Consider the following 15,414-nt stretch of genomic DNA (forward strand, 5'->3'; position numbering starts at 1 on the left):
ATATTTGCTGCATAAGTCATGGCAATGGAAATACAAATCCAATTCATAGTTTTGTATCAAGAATCTGCAAATCTAATCAAATTAAAAAGAAGATTTAATTAACATTTTCTTCCTCTTAATGTATATTTATAAATAAACAAACAATATTTACAAAGCTTCTGAAGTTTGAAAATTAATCAATCAAATGTTATAAAAATATCCTTTATTCTATAAATTTATCTAAGAGATTTCTATATTAATTAAATATAAAAAACAATATACAATTGCAACCGTGTGCTATAAATTTATTCCAATCCTGGCGGAAGCACATCGTTCACTGCAATGGGCACACATGACCCTGGTTCCATTTTTACAGATACTCCGAATGGTAACATACCAGGCTGAAAATGCCAAATAAATATCTTATTATTTTATCTAAGTAATATAACTATTATTTTGACTAATATACTCCAATTTTAATTAATTTATAAATCAGATTTGCATTAATAATTTTGTATTTTGAATTTTTAGTTGAATTAATTATATAACAACCTTTCCATCTGGTCCGAAAATAACTTCAATAATTTCATCGTCTATCGCCTTTATTTTCTCCTCATCTAATCCATTAATATACTGTTTTAAAGGTTCATGCAGATCAGGGCATTGAGTTAATGTATCTGATAATTGTGGCAACGGTAAATGAAGCAACACCTTGAATATAAAAATGATCATAAAATTACAGTAAAATAAAATAAATTATTTTTGACTCATTCAATTGAATAGCTCCTATAGATTTAAATTCTTAAATTTGATGTAGTGAGTGATATGTATCAGTAATAGATACTAAAATTCCAGAGAACATACACTTATTTATTATAATATGAAAACACGCCATAATGTAAAAGAAATCATAAACATAAAATTTCAGAGATATATTGAAATCAAATGGATTTTATGAGATTTAACTTTGAGAAGCAAAAATAAAATTGTTGTGGTAACAGCTATTAACTAAATCTTTAAAATTTAAATTTGCTTCAAAAATTGCTTGCTATTATAAACATGGAACGAAAGAATTTCAGTAGAAATAAGTAGCATTATATTGATATAGATAAATAATAATAGTTTTTGATTAACACTTAAAATTAATCTTAATATTAATTATAATTTCAAATTATATTTTATAGATTTTCGTTTTATATATCAAGAAAACTACGTGTACATTTCATTATAAACCACATTATAAATATGCTAGCTTACAATTATTATAATTACGTCCCTTCGATAGGAAATATATTTTTTAAAGTCATGCAGTAACTGTTACATTTTTTAGGTATCTTAACTCAAGATGCAATGAGTATTACCCAATATTATGCAACAATATCAGAATTGATTAAGAAGTAAAAATATTAATTTTTCATCATTAAAACAAAAATTGTAATAAAAAATTAAAAAAGTACAATGGTAAATGAGAACTAATACCATTATAGCTTTTCATAAAATAAAGTTTTTTACTCATTAATCTTAAGTCATTAATTTGGTGTTCGTATTTTTTTTATCATAAAAGAAATATATTTTTTAAAAGATATAAAAGCTATAAAAATCATTATAAATCAGATAATTATCAAAAATATACAATAAATTATACTCATAAAACGAAAACTACAATAATTAATGTATCATTAAATAACTCCGTTATTTTTGTTTTGTAAAGTGTACTATATTCACAATCATAACAACTCTTTAAATACACATTCATACATTCTAAAGATATGTCTCAAAAATTAATTGAAGCATTCATTTTCTTCCGTGTGACTAACATACTATAATTATCTGATATAAAATTAAAAAAATATTTACTTACTGGCAAACATTGCGGTTTGGTTCGTTGACAACATTTCAAAAATCCATCCCATACAAGTTTTTGAGTCCAAACCTGAAAACATATAAATTACAATCATATCAATTACATTATTGTTGTAGCCACGCAAAATATAATGATAAAATACCTGTTTGATTATGAGCCTTTGTAAAACATTCATAATTAAACTGCATAATCTTGGATGCATTGTCATTGATTGCAGGACTGTTCTCATTAACAATGTAGGTAATGGAGTTATGTCGATCAATTGTTGTATAACTACTGACATCACCTGCAAATAAATAAAATTTAATGTAAATGAACTTGAATGTTATGGAATGAATAAAACTCTCCAACATATATAATTTGTTCTATTAAAATTGATATGTCTATTGTTTATGTATATATTATTTACAAATATTATTTATCAAAGGAATAAATATATCAATAATCAATTTAGGACCTATCACCATTCTCAAACATTGAAATAAAATTTTATGGGATTGTAATACATGTAATAACTTATATTGAATAAAAATCATCAATAAAGAAAGTTCCGAAGAGATGGGTTTATTGAACTTTCTATGAAAACTGTGTAATTTATTTGTTTAAGAACTTACTTCTTGCGTGTAAATTTCCTTCTCTGCTAAACACAAACTTGTTGCTTTCACTACGAATTTTAAATCTGCACTAGTTGTGTCTATTGTATGTAACGCTACAAGCAACTCTATAGGTGTAACTAAAAATTTAAAAAAATAATGATATAAGATAATTTAGCAGTTATGATTAATTTATGAAAATTACAGTAAATTTACCTGGACTAGGATATGATGTAGGACCTGCTTGATTATTCAGCAGCTTATTAAAAACTTCCTTTAAAACTACTGGATTTAGTTTAATGAATTTGGGCAAAGAATCTATAACCTATAATAAAACCAAATAACTAATTATAAATATACTAAAAAAAATTATATATTAATATTTAATAGAAAAATATGAAATATATATCAATAATTTATTTCACAAAACGCAATTGTATCGCGAGAAGAGCCCTTTTCAGCTCTACGTTGTGAAATGGCAAATCTCCAATACTATAGTTTTCTTATTTTAGTTGGACTTCAGCTCAGCTCATAAACCTGGCTTCACCCATAATTTTTATAAATATTTACTAACCTCGTCTTTATTAAGACCATTTAATACTGGTATTAAGAATCGGACATCAGATACTTTAGTGTGATAAAGATCTCGAACTCTAGAAACTAGTTCCATGCTAGGCAAACCTAAAAAACAATATTTAGTTCATAAATGATTCTAAGTAAAACATTACATATATTTTAACAATATTACTGGAAAACTATGGAACTACTAATAATCAATATGTCAGAATATTTATTCATTGGTAATACTATTTTCAATTTTCAGAATAAAGCCACCATAATGCTTAAAAGTGCAATATTTCCAAGCTCATTTAATAACAACTTACTTCTTTCGGTCAAAATATGTATCACCCTTGTAACCAAGGTTTCAGATCCCTTTGCACAGGCCTCAACTAATTTCATCAATTCAGTATTTTCCATGCCGAGTTGTCTAACTGGTCCCTCTAATAATCTAAGAATGCACCTCTTAACATCAGGACCAGTTTGTATATAAACACGACCCAAGTCATGAATCAGCACTAAAATTTGTATTATTCTGTTTTTACTATTTATTAATAACACTCAGATCAAAATTAACTTATAGATTGATAAAAAATATTCATTAAATCACAATAAACTGTAGTGGATTACAAAGGATTTGTTTCAACATACCTGGCTTCGATGGTATCAGTGCGAGATATAAGTACAGACATTGTTTGTATAATTCTTCATTCCAGACATCTGTTTTAATAGGTCTGCCTAATGATGGTCCAAATAATTGATTTGATGGTTCATCTAATGTTAAATAGTTCATGAATGTTGAAGCTCGGTCATCTACTTGATTCATAATTTCTTCGCTATGCTTATAAACTTCTACAGTTGTATTAATGGCATACTCTCGTATGTTTTCCAATTCATGAACTGCATAATGCAAAGAAAAAATTATTTATTATCCACCAAATTTCTACTTCATATTGAATTAAAAAAGTATTGCATGTAGTTTTTAATTTATATCAAATTATTATTTTACCTGTAAAACACAATAAAACATTCAAAAGCTTTGTTTGTTTTGGAGGTTTCTTTATTATTAATTCTTTTAGAAGATTAAAAGATATTCTAAAGTTATTTTCATCTTCACACATGCTAGCCAAAATAGAAATTGTTTCATCAGTTAAACAAGGTGCTTCTAAATATATTCGAGTTAATACTAATTCTTTATCTCTAAAATCTGAATTATTTAGTAAATATTTAATCATTGAGCACAGCAACCATTCATAACTGAAATCTGGTCTTGATTCAATTTTGGTATTATTGATGCCCTTTTTCATAAATCCTGAAACAGAAAAAAACAATCTATAGAAATCCTTTGGATACACGTTTATATTCTCAGAAAACATTGCTTCATTTCTGTATTGCTTAAATTGACTGATAATTTTATTTTTGATGATATTTTGAAACTATTATTTATTACAGTATTCTGATACTATACTTTATGTAATAATGCACACAAAAGCATCATTTAATTAAAATTATGTATAATCTAAATTTCTTCAAAGCAAAAAGTTTTTATTAGAATTTCATTCTGGTATTCAACTTCAAAGATTGTTAATATTTATATCATAGCACCTTGTAATATACTGTATTCTTCATAAAGCCAAGAAAATGCTAAGTCAAGTCTATTTTTAATATCTAACAATATATATTCTAATGCTGTTTGACGAATATCTGCTTTAAATGATGTTGCTAATGTAGTAACAATTTTACGACGTTCCACCATTACACCTCCTTGTATAGATTCTCTTTCAGTTTTCAATATTCTGAAAAAAAAATCTTTGATCATTAATTGATTTGTATATAAATATCTATATCATGATTGAAATCTACACTATTTTTTATTTTTGAATCAAAATAATGCAGCATTTTGCATTGAAAAATATCACAGTTTGAAAGAAAAGAATGAAATTATTCTACAAATTTATGATTTTTATAAAAAAAAAGCGCTTTAAATAATATCAATATAATTGATTCCATAAATGATATGCGTATATTGAATTCTAATAACAAACCTTCGAAGAGCTAATAGCAACAATTGCTCTTTAACATCAGGCATAAGTGGTTTTGTGAGCTCTTGCAATTTCAAAGTTTTCACACGCATTTTAAGTGCTTTAGTATTTATTTCTGATCTGCGTTCTTTCTCCATATTTTCTCTTAATTTCTTCATAGCTTCTAAACGTACAAGCTCACTATTTTCATTATCTTGTGCATCTTCATCCATTTTTGTATTTTCTTCAAGCCTTACATTCGGTTTATTAATTATTAAATCTTCTTTTGCTCTTGACATTAGTGTATCTTTTATCAAAGATCCTGAAGGTCCCATACTCAAATCTGTTAATTTCTCTCCAATCAATTTGGAAATATTTTTAATATGTGCAATAGAACCAGAATTAGGAATTGGAGAATACTCTTGAATAAATTGCGCTGGTATTTTACTTGGAAGTTTTAACATAGTTTTCATAACTAGCTGCACAACATTGTCAATATTTTGTAACTTTTCAAAAGCAAATTTTTCATTAGTTGCATTTATTTCCTGCCTTTTTTTATCTAATTCTTCAAGTTCTAATTCTGCTTTGCTTTTCTCTTCCACAACTTCTGGATCCAACCTAGGCTTTTTGATTGTTAAATGTTTATTTAATTCTTGTTCCAAAAACCTCTTTTGCCGTCGACGTTCCTCAGCTTTATCAATTTTAGGAGTATTTTTAGTAATATCTGCTTGAGAAGCACCCAATTCAGTAAGCAATTGAGTAATGTTATCATGATAATCTATGCTAGCCGGATGTTTTAAAATATTAAACAATTGTAATTTTAATTGTTTGCGAACATTGTTCACTTGAGAACTGGATAATGTTGGTGGCAAATTTGCATTCAAGCTATCTAATGCATCTAGAACCTTTGGCATAAATTGCGATCGCAACTTTGCTATTGTGCATAAAGTTCCCATACATGCCATTAAATTTACACTTGAAATGTGTTGAGAATTATGAAAGTGCAGCAATGCTTGGAAAATTTGTCTAAAAATAGTGAAATTATTAATAAATTACAGTAAATTATAATTACAATTATTTCTAGAATGATGTATAAACTCCAAATAATATTTTCTAAAAAAAAAATTAAATGCTTACATTGCTTCTTCTTCTAACTTGCGTCTTCTAGCAACTTTTAAAGTTAATGGAACATCATCTAATGAAAAATCAGCGAGTCCAGCTTGTTTATTCTGATTATTGTCGGTTGAATCTTTATCTCTATGTGTTTGGAGTAAAACAATGCTTTCTAAACATTTTATAGCATTTGTTCTTATTCCGTCATTATCATTATCAATCATGGTAATTATCTGATTCTGTCAACAATATAATAAATTATATTAGACATAAGATGCTAACCTCATGCTCACTATATCAAGTAGTATTTTTGTATTATAAATAGAATAGATGTTTATTTGAATTTATAAAATAGTACCACTTTTAAAAAATATCTCTTTATTCAAGAATCAAAACCAGTGATCATTTATGAATAAGTTAAAGTTAGTTAAAATTATCACGGAAAAATTGAATAAAAGTAATAAACATTGAAATTAATCAATATGGTGTATATGGTCAATATGTCTATAATTATAATAACCTTTGCTTGGCATAAATATTTCCATGATTGCTCCATTTGTTCTGTAACTTGAGGAGCATTACTTAAGTGCTGCAAAGCACAACGGTAAACTAATCTGGCTGCCTGCACAGCTCTCTTTTGTACTTGAACGGATTCATCACATAACAACATCAAAAAATGCCGGCAAACATAGGGAAAGAGCGATGAATCCGTCTTACTGAAATATAATTTAAAAAAAAATATTAGCCCAAGTTAAATTAGCATTATATAATTTATACTATATTCAGAACTATATTATATTCAAAAAGTTACTTGCTTTTATAATATATATTTATTTTATTCAGATAATGATAATATACAGCACGAAAATGAAAACGATAAATGAAAAATAGTTACTAAAGTTGTATTTTACATAATTATATAATTAAGAGTGACAACAGAACTTTATTTTTACACACTCAGTAAATAATAGAATTGAAACAAAGCCTTCATTAAATAAGTTTTAGTTAAAATCTTGAGCGTTGGTTGAAATAATAAATAGTTCTAGTAAATATTCTGTATAAACAGTTAGCAATTGAATTCGACAGCTCGTAGAATTAAATAAAAGCTTCTGTAATATCTGTTTCATGTATTTTAAATTTTCCAATCCAAAATGTCATTAGTTTTTTTTAATACTATAATATACAGATGGACTATACGAGATGCAAAAGTAAAAAGATCCTACAACAATTTGTAAAAGGTTTATTCTTGTAAACATACTTAGATTTTGAAACAACAAAACTAAACCAACATTATTTACAATTTATTATTAAAAACATGAGCTGCTTACCAAAGATCTTCAATAAACGCAACAACAGCTTTTTTGACATCTTGGATTGGATCAGCACAAAAATCTAGTATGTTATCCAAATAAGTCTTTGCTAAACTGGGCTCTTTATGTAATATATATTCTTGAATTTTTTTTATCAAAGTCACTTTTTCAGTTGTATCAGCTAGTGATGCTTGGTTTAGCCAATCTACAACCTAACAGTAAAAATGCAAAAATATAGAAAAATGAACAAAATTGATGTAAAACATTTGTAAAAAATAACTACACACCACTGATGTGGAATTATCTGAACTCTCAATGTTTTGTTCAGAATTTTCATCATAAAACATATCAATCGCAGGACCTGACATATTGAGGTTATATTTTCAAATATTTTTTTATAAAATCTAATCAAATATGCTCAAAGTAACTTAATTAAATTGTTTGAGTAGTGTATGACATAATTATCAGGTAAATATTATTTATATGCTATTATTATATGTAGTAATTAAATATATTAAAAAGTTGTTGACAAATGAGCAAATCCATTTTTGTAAGTATTACCAGATGCGAACTTGCTGCTTGTTTGTTTAGTTTGAAGAAAATGCGGTTAATTCAAATGTATTATACGACGTTACACATATTGTAATTGTAACAGATTCTTATAAAACCATTAGTTACAAAGAAAAGATTGAGCCGATTTTTTTATAATCTTAATATTAGTAAAAATAGCATTTAAACCTAGTACTTGTAATGTTCAAATTCTCTTTCAGACAATTAATTAATTTTGGTAATTTGTTCACAATTGTATCATTTAATTGATTTTGCAATTGTTGATAAATAAATAAACCTCTCGTAAAATAATAAAAAATAACAAGCTGTATTTATTGAACAAAAATATATTATGTATTTCAATATAATTTCATTCATTAACAATATTGAACATGCTCTCCTAAAATTTCTTCTGTCATATTTGAAGTCAAGACCATGAGCGGTGCAGCTAAATAATTTTCATTATTATTAATAATAATCTCATAAGTATTTGGATCCAGCAAGTTGTTATCAATAATAGGTTCTTCAAAAATCTCTGCATCTTTGATTATGAATTTTGGTCCTTCATCTGTGTCTGTCCTGATCTCTTCTTCACTTTCATGAGCACTCTTCATGTGCATCTTAAGCCTTAAACATAATATATTTAAAATATTATTTTGCTATGAAAGTATATTCATAACAAAGCTTCTTGATTATTCAAAAAAAAAATATTTTGCCATGCAAGTGAAAATTGATAACATGATTGTATACTGCTTTACAGTACAGTATAATATAACTGGTTTAATAAAAATTGTTGTATATCAAAAATCAACCTCAATATATTTGTAATTATTTATCAAATTATATCATACCTTCCAGACTGTGTATAAGAACGACCACATATATTGCATAAATACGGCCGTTCTCCAGTATGTATTACCATATGACTAATTAGAGATTGTTTAAGAGTAAAACTTGAGCCACATGATTGACATTTAAATGGTTTTATACCTATAATAAAGTTTAAATAGTATTAATAAATAAATCAGATTGTGAAAATACTATATCTTTCCTGATATGCTCATGGTGTATCAGAAGAGTTTTGAAAAAAAAAAAAGACTATATAAAAATCTTACAACATACGAACCTTGGTGTATTTTTTCATGAGAAACTAAACTTCTCTTAAAGTGAAATTTTTTATCACAATATGAACATTGTAAATGTTTTTGCTCTGAAAATATAGAAAAAATTAAAATGAAAACAACAAGTTAATGTCCTTAGAAGATTTCTTAGTTATAGAATTATATTACTTCATCTTATACCATAAATAATATAAATAATGTAATGAATTTCTAATTTTAAGATGAATAGAAAAAAATTTAGATCTATGCAAATACAAATATTTCTGGCAAATGGCACACAATAAACCAAATGGTGAAGATCAAAAATCAACTTTTTTTTTGACAAAATCTATAACATTGTCTTTAGAGAAGATAATTATATTCTATCATTATGGTTGCCAAGTAATAAAAGAATAAACTATTTACCTGAATGAGTAATTAGATGTTGTTTTAAATGAGAAGGTCTAGGAAAATTTTTGCCACATGTGTCACAAGTATATGATTTTCCATTGTGTATTGTGAGATGGGTTTGTAAAGTACTATATTGAGCAAAAGCTTTATCACAAAATGAACATTTATAAGGCCTTTCGCCAGAATGAGTTCTTGAATGCGATTGCAAATGATCCCAGCGAGAAAAACTTCTATCTTTAATATAATAAAAAAATATTACTTAAAATTAAATTAAATGTCATGAAAATGCTTTTAATCATAAATATGAAAATAAATAAATAATACTTACCACATATTGGACAAGTATGTTTAGCGTCTCCCCTATGTAATTTCATGTGGCTATCAAGAGAGTCAGAACTCGAAAGAGATTTTCCACAAGTGTAACACAAATACAGTGTTTTATCAGTATTATCAATATTATCAGTATTGAAGCAAGTTCTTTTCTTTATATGGAGTGCTCTAGCACTGCTGGAGACAAATTTTTTCAAACAATTCGAGCATTCAAATGGCTTCTCACCTAAGTGAATATTATATATGGTAATACATGTTACTTCATAATTATAATATGATAATCTAAATGATATTGAAAACCGATAGCAATAGCGTTTTCCTGATCAACAGATAATAGAACTTAAATTCTACATTTTATGAATTGCAAATGCTATAACTATTATAATATCTTCAATGCGTAAAACCGACCCTTTATGTCTTCTGGTATTTGAAACTTATTTAAATCTGAATTACAAAATAATTTCTAGAGCTATAGAGTAGTATTAAAAAGGATTCGAAATATGAATCACTTATTGAAAATTATTATTTTTGTCACATATTAGTAACATTTCAATGAACACATGAATCATCACATCAAAAGCATATAAATATGAATATCAAACCTTCAAATATTCAAATAGTGATTCCACATCATATTCACCTGTATGCATTCTTTTATGTGCAGTATAAGAACTTGAATGAGCAATTTGTAAACCACAAATAGTACATAAATATGGCTTTGCAGTGAGTTCCTGGTTTTCAAGATTACCTTCTGAATGAAACCCAATATTAAGTACTTCATTATTTACCAATTTTATAAATAAATACTTACTCGTATATTCAGTTTTAGAAAAATACTTTCTTAGCTTTCTTTCAGAGTTATGAATTTTCAATCTAAATGTGTTCAAACGCTTTAATTCTCTTATACATTTTAAACAAATTTGTTGAGGTAGATCATCATCTTCTCTGTACTGAATAAAAAAAAGTATGATAAGAAAAAGTGTCATTAATCCGAACTTTTATCATAATCAGTATGACTATCAAATTATTGCTGGAAGTCTATTAATATAAATTAGAACTTTCTATTATCACATTTGTTATTTTTTTTTCAAATATTCATGAAAGAAAAATATCCAAGCATTACCTTTGTATTTGTAAAAGACATTAATATTTTCAATATGTCTTTGTTTGCATCTTCAAAAAGATTTTTCATATTTTCACATTGTAGCGTACATATGCGGCATATAAGTGTTAATTGGGACGTACTCTACAAACATAATTTAATTTTTTTATTAGTTATTAGATATTATTTACACATCGAAATAATAATACATGTTACTAACCTTGTTAGTTTCAAGCGTTTTGTTGTCTTGGGTGCTATTCATATTCGAGTAGTATAAAATACTGATATTCAAAATATGAAATATTCAATGATCATCTGACTAGTAGTAAGATGAGTTTAGTTAATAAATTTAATATTAATATTCAACAAGCTCATATTATTAAAAGCTCATATTTTATTATCCTGTTAATGATGACTTATTTGTTACATGTTTATGATAGTTACTTCTCAATAGATTTTTTTTATCTATTTTTCATATAAAATCTAAATTATGTTTAACTATCACCTGGTTATTAATGTTGTTTTAAGACTTTTAAGTAATCTCATTACTGTAATTACTTTTAAGTAATAATGTTTACTTATCTATGTCAGTTGTCAAATTTGATCAAAAAGAAATAGTTCTTCTCTGTTGGCGACAATGAATCCTGTAAAACCAATGTTGGTGAAACTGAATGGACTGCAGTGTTGTATCTTTATTTAATTATTCTGTGGTTTTCTGAATAAATCTATGAACTAAGATTTGTTCAAAAATATACGTCAACCGTCATCATCAAACTATCTTTTGTTAAAACGACGAATGTTTTGAGTTTTCGTCATTTATTGAAGTTACGCAAAATTTGAATTAATACTTTAATAATGGCTCAATTCAATTATTTAAATGAATTCAATAATATTATGTCACTTGACGGTGCTATAACAAAGGGACCGTTACCTAGATGGCAAAAGAAAGAACTGGATGCTTCGACCAGCAGTTCTAGCGGTAATATTTCTCGACAAAAGTTGTCCAAGAGTCAGCTGTGTAATTCTAGTAGTACAACTTCTAAAACGCCTAACAAATATAAACCTGGAGGCAGTAAGAAGACACCTTCAAAAACACCAAAGAAGTCCTCTGGCACACCGACTCCAGGTAAATTGACAAAAACACCTGGAGATGTAGGTGATCGTTTTATCCCTTCAAGGGCTAACTCCAATTTCGAACTAGGGCATTTCAAATTTAATCAACAATCTAGTCAAGAGAATGGCGAAGATCAAGTGGTTTCCAGTCGGGAATCTGAGATGCAGAGACTCGTCAATAACGCATTAGGTAATAATCCTAACCAAAGAATTTAGCATACTCAAATAAAGCACCAGCTGCTCCTGATTCTCATCAAAATCCTCTAAAGGTGGTTTATTCACAATCACGTACACCTGCAAGTGCTAAAGCAGGTTCCAGGTACATTCCTCATGCCCCAGATAGAATATTGGATGCCCCTGAAATAATTGATGACTACTATTTAAATTTACTGGACTGGAGTCCCGATAATGTATTAGCTGTTGCACTAGGCAATCAAGTATATTTATGGCATGCTGAATTTGGCACCACGGAAGAATTGTTAGGGTATGAAGGTAATGAACATGCTTGTTCTTTAGCTTGGGTTGGTCAAGGCAATCATTTAGCTATAGGAACTTCTGAAGGTAATGTAGAGGTATGGGACTGCAATCATATGAAACGATTGCGTGTTATGAGTGGACATGGTGGTCGAGTTGGATCTTTGTCATGGAATAACTATGTTATAACTTCTGGCAGTCGCACTGGTCACATTATTCACAGTGATGTTAGACAGCGTGAACATCTTATATCCAATATTGACGCTCACGATCAGGAAGTCTGTGGATTAAAATGGTCTCCAGATGGCAGATATTTGGCATCTGGTGGAAATGATAATATTTTAAATGTATGGTCTGCTGTCAGAGGCCAATGTTATGGAGAAACTACTCCTGTACATGTTTTCAATTCACATCAAGCAGCAGTCAAAGCTATTGCATGGTGCCCTTGGCAAAATAATATTTTAGCAAGTGGAGGAGGCACTGCTGATCGTTGTATAAAAATTTGGAATGTCAATACAGGAACTAGTGTTAGCTCAACAGATACCCACAGCCAAGTTTGCGCTCTGTGTTGGGCACCGCAATATAAAGAATTAGTATCAGGGCATGGATTTACTGACAACCAGTTAATCATCTGGAAATTCCCTGCTATGACGAAACAAGCTGAATTAAGAGGGCATACTGCCAGAGTTTTGAATTTAGCGCTTTCTCCAGATGGTACAACAATCATGAGTGCTGGAGCTGATGAAACTCTAAGATTATGGAAATGCTTTGTACCAGACCCATTGAAGAAAAAGTCAGGCGTTGAAACTTCGAAACAGAGCTTAATTTTGAGACAATGCATTCGGTAATTGTTTTAACTAGCATAAGCTAAATTGTTTTTAGCATTAAATTGTATGGTATTTTATTTATATATGTAATTTTATTGTGTAGTTTAATTTTGATTTATTTTAACAAATAACTATAATATGTATACTTTTTAATGACTGAATATATAGCTTTTCTTCATTTTAATTCTTAAATTTGTTAATTAAATAGATATGTTGTATTATTAATAATGAGTGTAAATATAATAATCTATGTAATAAGAATAAATGAATCTTATATCACTAGACTGGAGTATTATATATTTCTTTAATTATCAAAAATATATCAATATATTTTAATTATTGCTTTAAGATACTGGTTTATATACATTTAATCTAAAAAAATATTCTTAATGGCATTACAATAAGTTTTAGTAAATCAATTTATTTATTGTGAGTTTTATCATAAGTATTTTTATGTTTATAGCCCTGAACATATCCGTCGTTGCTAGTTGAATCTTCGCGGCTTGCTTTGCCCTTACCTTTGGCCACTTCTATCGAAACGTTGGGCATGTGTTCCAGTGTAAGTTGATGGGTCTGTTAGTCTTTGCAACGCACTCGTCACTTCAACGATCTATGTTATTTCAGAAAAGAAAACAGTTTTATTAGAAAATATCTTTTGTCCTGGAAGAATCCTGGATTTTTTTCCTGGACTCTCGACTTTTTGTATAAGCAAAATTTTTCCCAGATGGTCCCATTTTTTGAAAAGGGTTTTATGTTCAAAATATATTTCTACTAAATTATTTACAAAATTTGAACCGAAAAACCAGTGCATATCAGAACATAGATACTCTAAAAGCGATATTATTTATTATTCGCTTATATAATTATTTGTAGTAATATTTTTTAATGATTGATGCAAAATCTAGAGAACTAATTGCTATCTAATAATTACCCCTGAAGTAAACTTTACTCCATCATTTAAAGTTTGTTAAAACAAAACTTTTAGTATCAAGAAGAAATAATATGAAATAGTTTATTTACAGTGGCACCTGCTGCAAGTCCAGGCATACCGCTATGTTTTAATTTTGCTTTTATTTCTTTGGAATCAACATTTTTGGACTGTGCTAGATCATCTATGAACTTCAAGTAATTTTCGAAGGTCAGAGTTCGAGATCTAATTTAAAATATACGTTAGCATATTCATCATTTAAACTTTTTTTTTATTTTGGAACGATTATAACTTGAATTTTCCAAAACAAATGCCAGTGTGTCTGTTGTTGTTATCTCTTTACCAATAACTTTTGCTTGTTTCATCCATTTATCAGATTGAGTTAATGTTATAGTTTCTCCATTAGATCTCGTATCGCCAAATTTTGAATATGCTGCAAAGAGGTGTTGAAGTCGTGACATTTTAATGGGGCATCGTACACGGAGTTTTGGAAAATAAAATGGAAAAGAATTTAACTTGTATTGAACATCATTTTGTATTGTGAAAACAATTGGAATTTGTTTTATATTGCAAATGATTTGATTGACATTTAAAATATAAAAGAGGAATGATTTTTTTATATTAAAAAAAATTAAGAGAAATTAATTTTGTTATATAAATATAACAAATATATAAATTATGATGTATAACATGCTCATCAGATCATAAAAATGAACAAGTCATAATTATCTAGTCTAGCTAATTGCACACAACTATCTTTAAGGTAATTGTCAGCAATTTTTCATTGCAATTTAAGGTAGTAATCATGTAGTAATCTTATTTGAATTGAACATTTATTTATGATACGCTATCTTGTTAATAATTCATAACAATATTTTTTCTTATATATATGCCATGATACATAATTTTTGTTCTTTGTCATTAGATGTTATTAAAAAATACAAATTTAAATATTATTATTATGCTATTATTCTTCTATATTTATTTTTATATAATTTATTTCTTAAATATTTTATACACAGAATTATAATATTTTTAAAATCATAAAGTACTTCTATATTTTTATATTACTTATATATTTTGCTAACCATAGTAAGAATAAGAACTAAAAAATTTATAGTGAGAATAATTGCAATTTTTTA

At 27.4% G+C, this 15,414-nt stretch overlaps 2 protein-coding genes and 2 pseudogenes across 2 annotated transcripts; 1 reads left to right on the plus strand and 3 right to left on the minus strand.

Moving 5' to 3' along the window:
- Nucleotides 1-258: 258 nt before the first annotated feature.
- Nucleotides 259-7,886, minus strand: LOC113386968 (symplekin-like). Its single transcript, XM_026624726.1, has 16 exons — nt 7,726-7,886; nt 7,457-7,650; nt 6,649-6,844; nt 6,153-6,367; nt 5,040-6,041; nt 4,600-4,790; nt 4,004-4,306; nt 3,646-3,894; nt 3,321-3,512; nt 3,011-3,117; nt 2,653-2,761; nt 2,458-2,576; nt 1,986-2,129; nt 1,841-1,912; nt 532-690; nt 259-380 (listed from the first exon to the last, which is right to left on the minus strand). The coding sequence occupies exons 1-16, from the start codon at nt 7,804-7,806 to the stop codon at nt 285-287; spliced, it is 3,429 nt and encodes a 1,142-aa protein (XP_026480511.1). The 5' UTR covers nt 7,807-7,886; the 3' UTR covers nt 259-284.
- A 478-nt stretch (nt 7,887-8,364) lies between these two features.
- On the minus strand, nt 8,365-11,396 carry LOC113385686 (zinc finger protein 501-like). The gene is made up of 9 exons (XM_026623530.1): nt 11,151-11,396; nt 10,952-11,074; nt 10,640-10,778; nt 10,469-10,579; nt 9,827-10,054; nt 9,514-9,732; nt 9,114-9,197; nt 8,839-8,977; nt 8,365-8,614 (listed from the first exon to the last, which is right to left on the minus strand). The coding sequence occupies exons 1-9, from the start codon at nt 11,190-11,192 to the stop codon at nt 8,365-8,367; spliced, it is 1,335 nt and encodes a 444-aa protein (XP_026479315.1). The 5' UTR covers nt 11,193-11,396.
- A 265-nt stretch (nt 11,397-11,661) lies between these two features.
- On the plus strand, nt 11,662-13,374 carry LOC113386969 (annotated as a pseudogene).
- A 390-nt stretch (nt 13,375-13,764) lies between these two features.
- On the minus strand, nt 13,765-14,733 carry LOC113385687 (annotated as a pseudogene).
- Between the last annotated feature and the right edge of the window lie 681 nt (nt 14,734-15,414).

The sequence above is a fragment of the Ctenocephalides felis genome, unplaced genomic scaffold, assembly GCF_003426905.1.
Source record: "Ctenocephalides felis isolate EL2017-DRISC unplaced genomic scaffold, ASM342690v1 CF-g0.4_SCAFFOLD_03571, whole genome shotgun sequence".
NCBI classification, from domain to species: domain Eukaryota; kingdom Metazoa; phylum Arthropoda; class Insecta; order Siphonaptera; family Pulicidae; genus Ctenocephalides; species Ctenocephalides felis.

What these genes read in the sequence shown, in the direction of transcription:
- LOC113386968 (XM_026624726.1), bottom strand. Translation starts at nt 7,806, where the DNA reads ATGTCAGGTCCTGCGATTGATATGTTTTATGATGAAAATTCTGAACAA. An exon ending in CAGATAATTCCACATCAGTG is followed by an intron (nt 7,651 to 7,725) that starts GTGTGTAGTTAT and finishes TTTTACTGTTAG; the next exon opens with GTTGTAGATTGGCTAAACCA. An exon ending in CCAAACCGCAATGTTTGCCA is followed by an intron (nt 691 to 1,840) that starts GTAAGTAAATAT and finishes TTTATATTCAAG; the next exon opens with GTGTTGCTTCATTTACCGTT.
- LOC113385686 (XM_026623530.1), bottom strand. Translation starts at nt 11,192, where the DNA reads ATGAATAGCACCCAAGACAACAAAACGCTTGAAACTAACAAG. An exon ending in ACATCTAATTACTCATTCAG is followed by an intron (nt 9,198 to 9,513) that starts GTAAATAGTTTA and finishes CTATATTTTCAG; the next exon opens with AGCAAAAACATTTACAATGT. An exon ending in TCTTATACACAGTCTGGAAG is followed by an intron (nt 8,615 to 8,838) that starts GTATGATATAAT and finishes ATTATGTTTAAG; the next exon opens with GCTTAAGATGCACATGAAGA.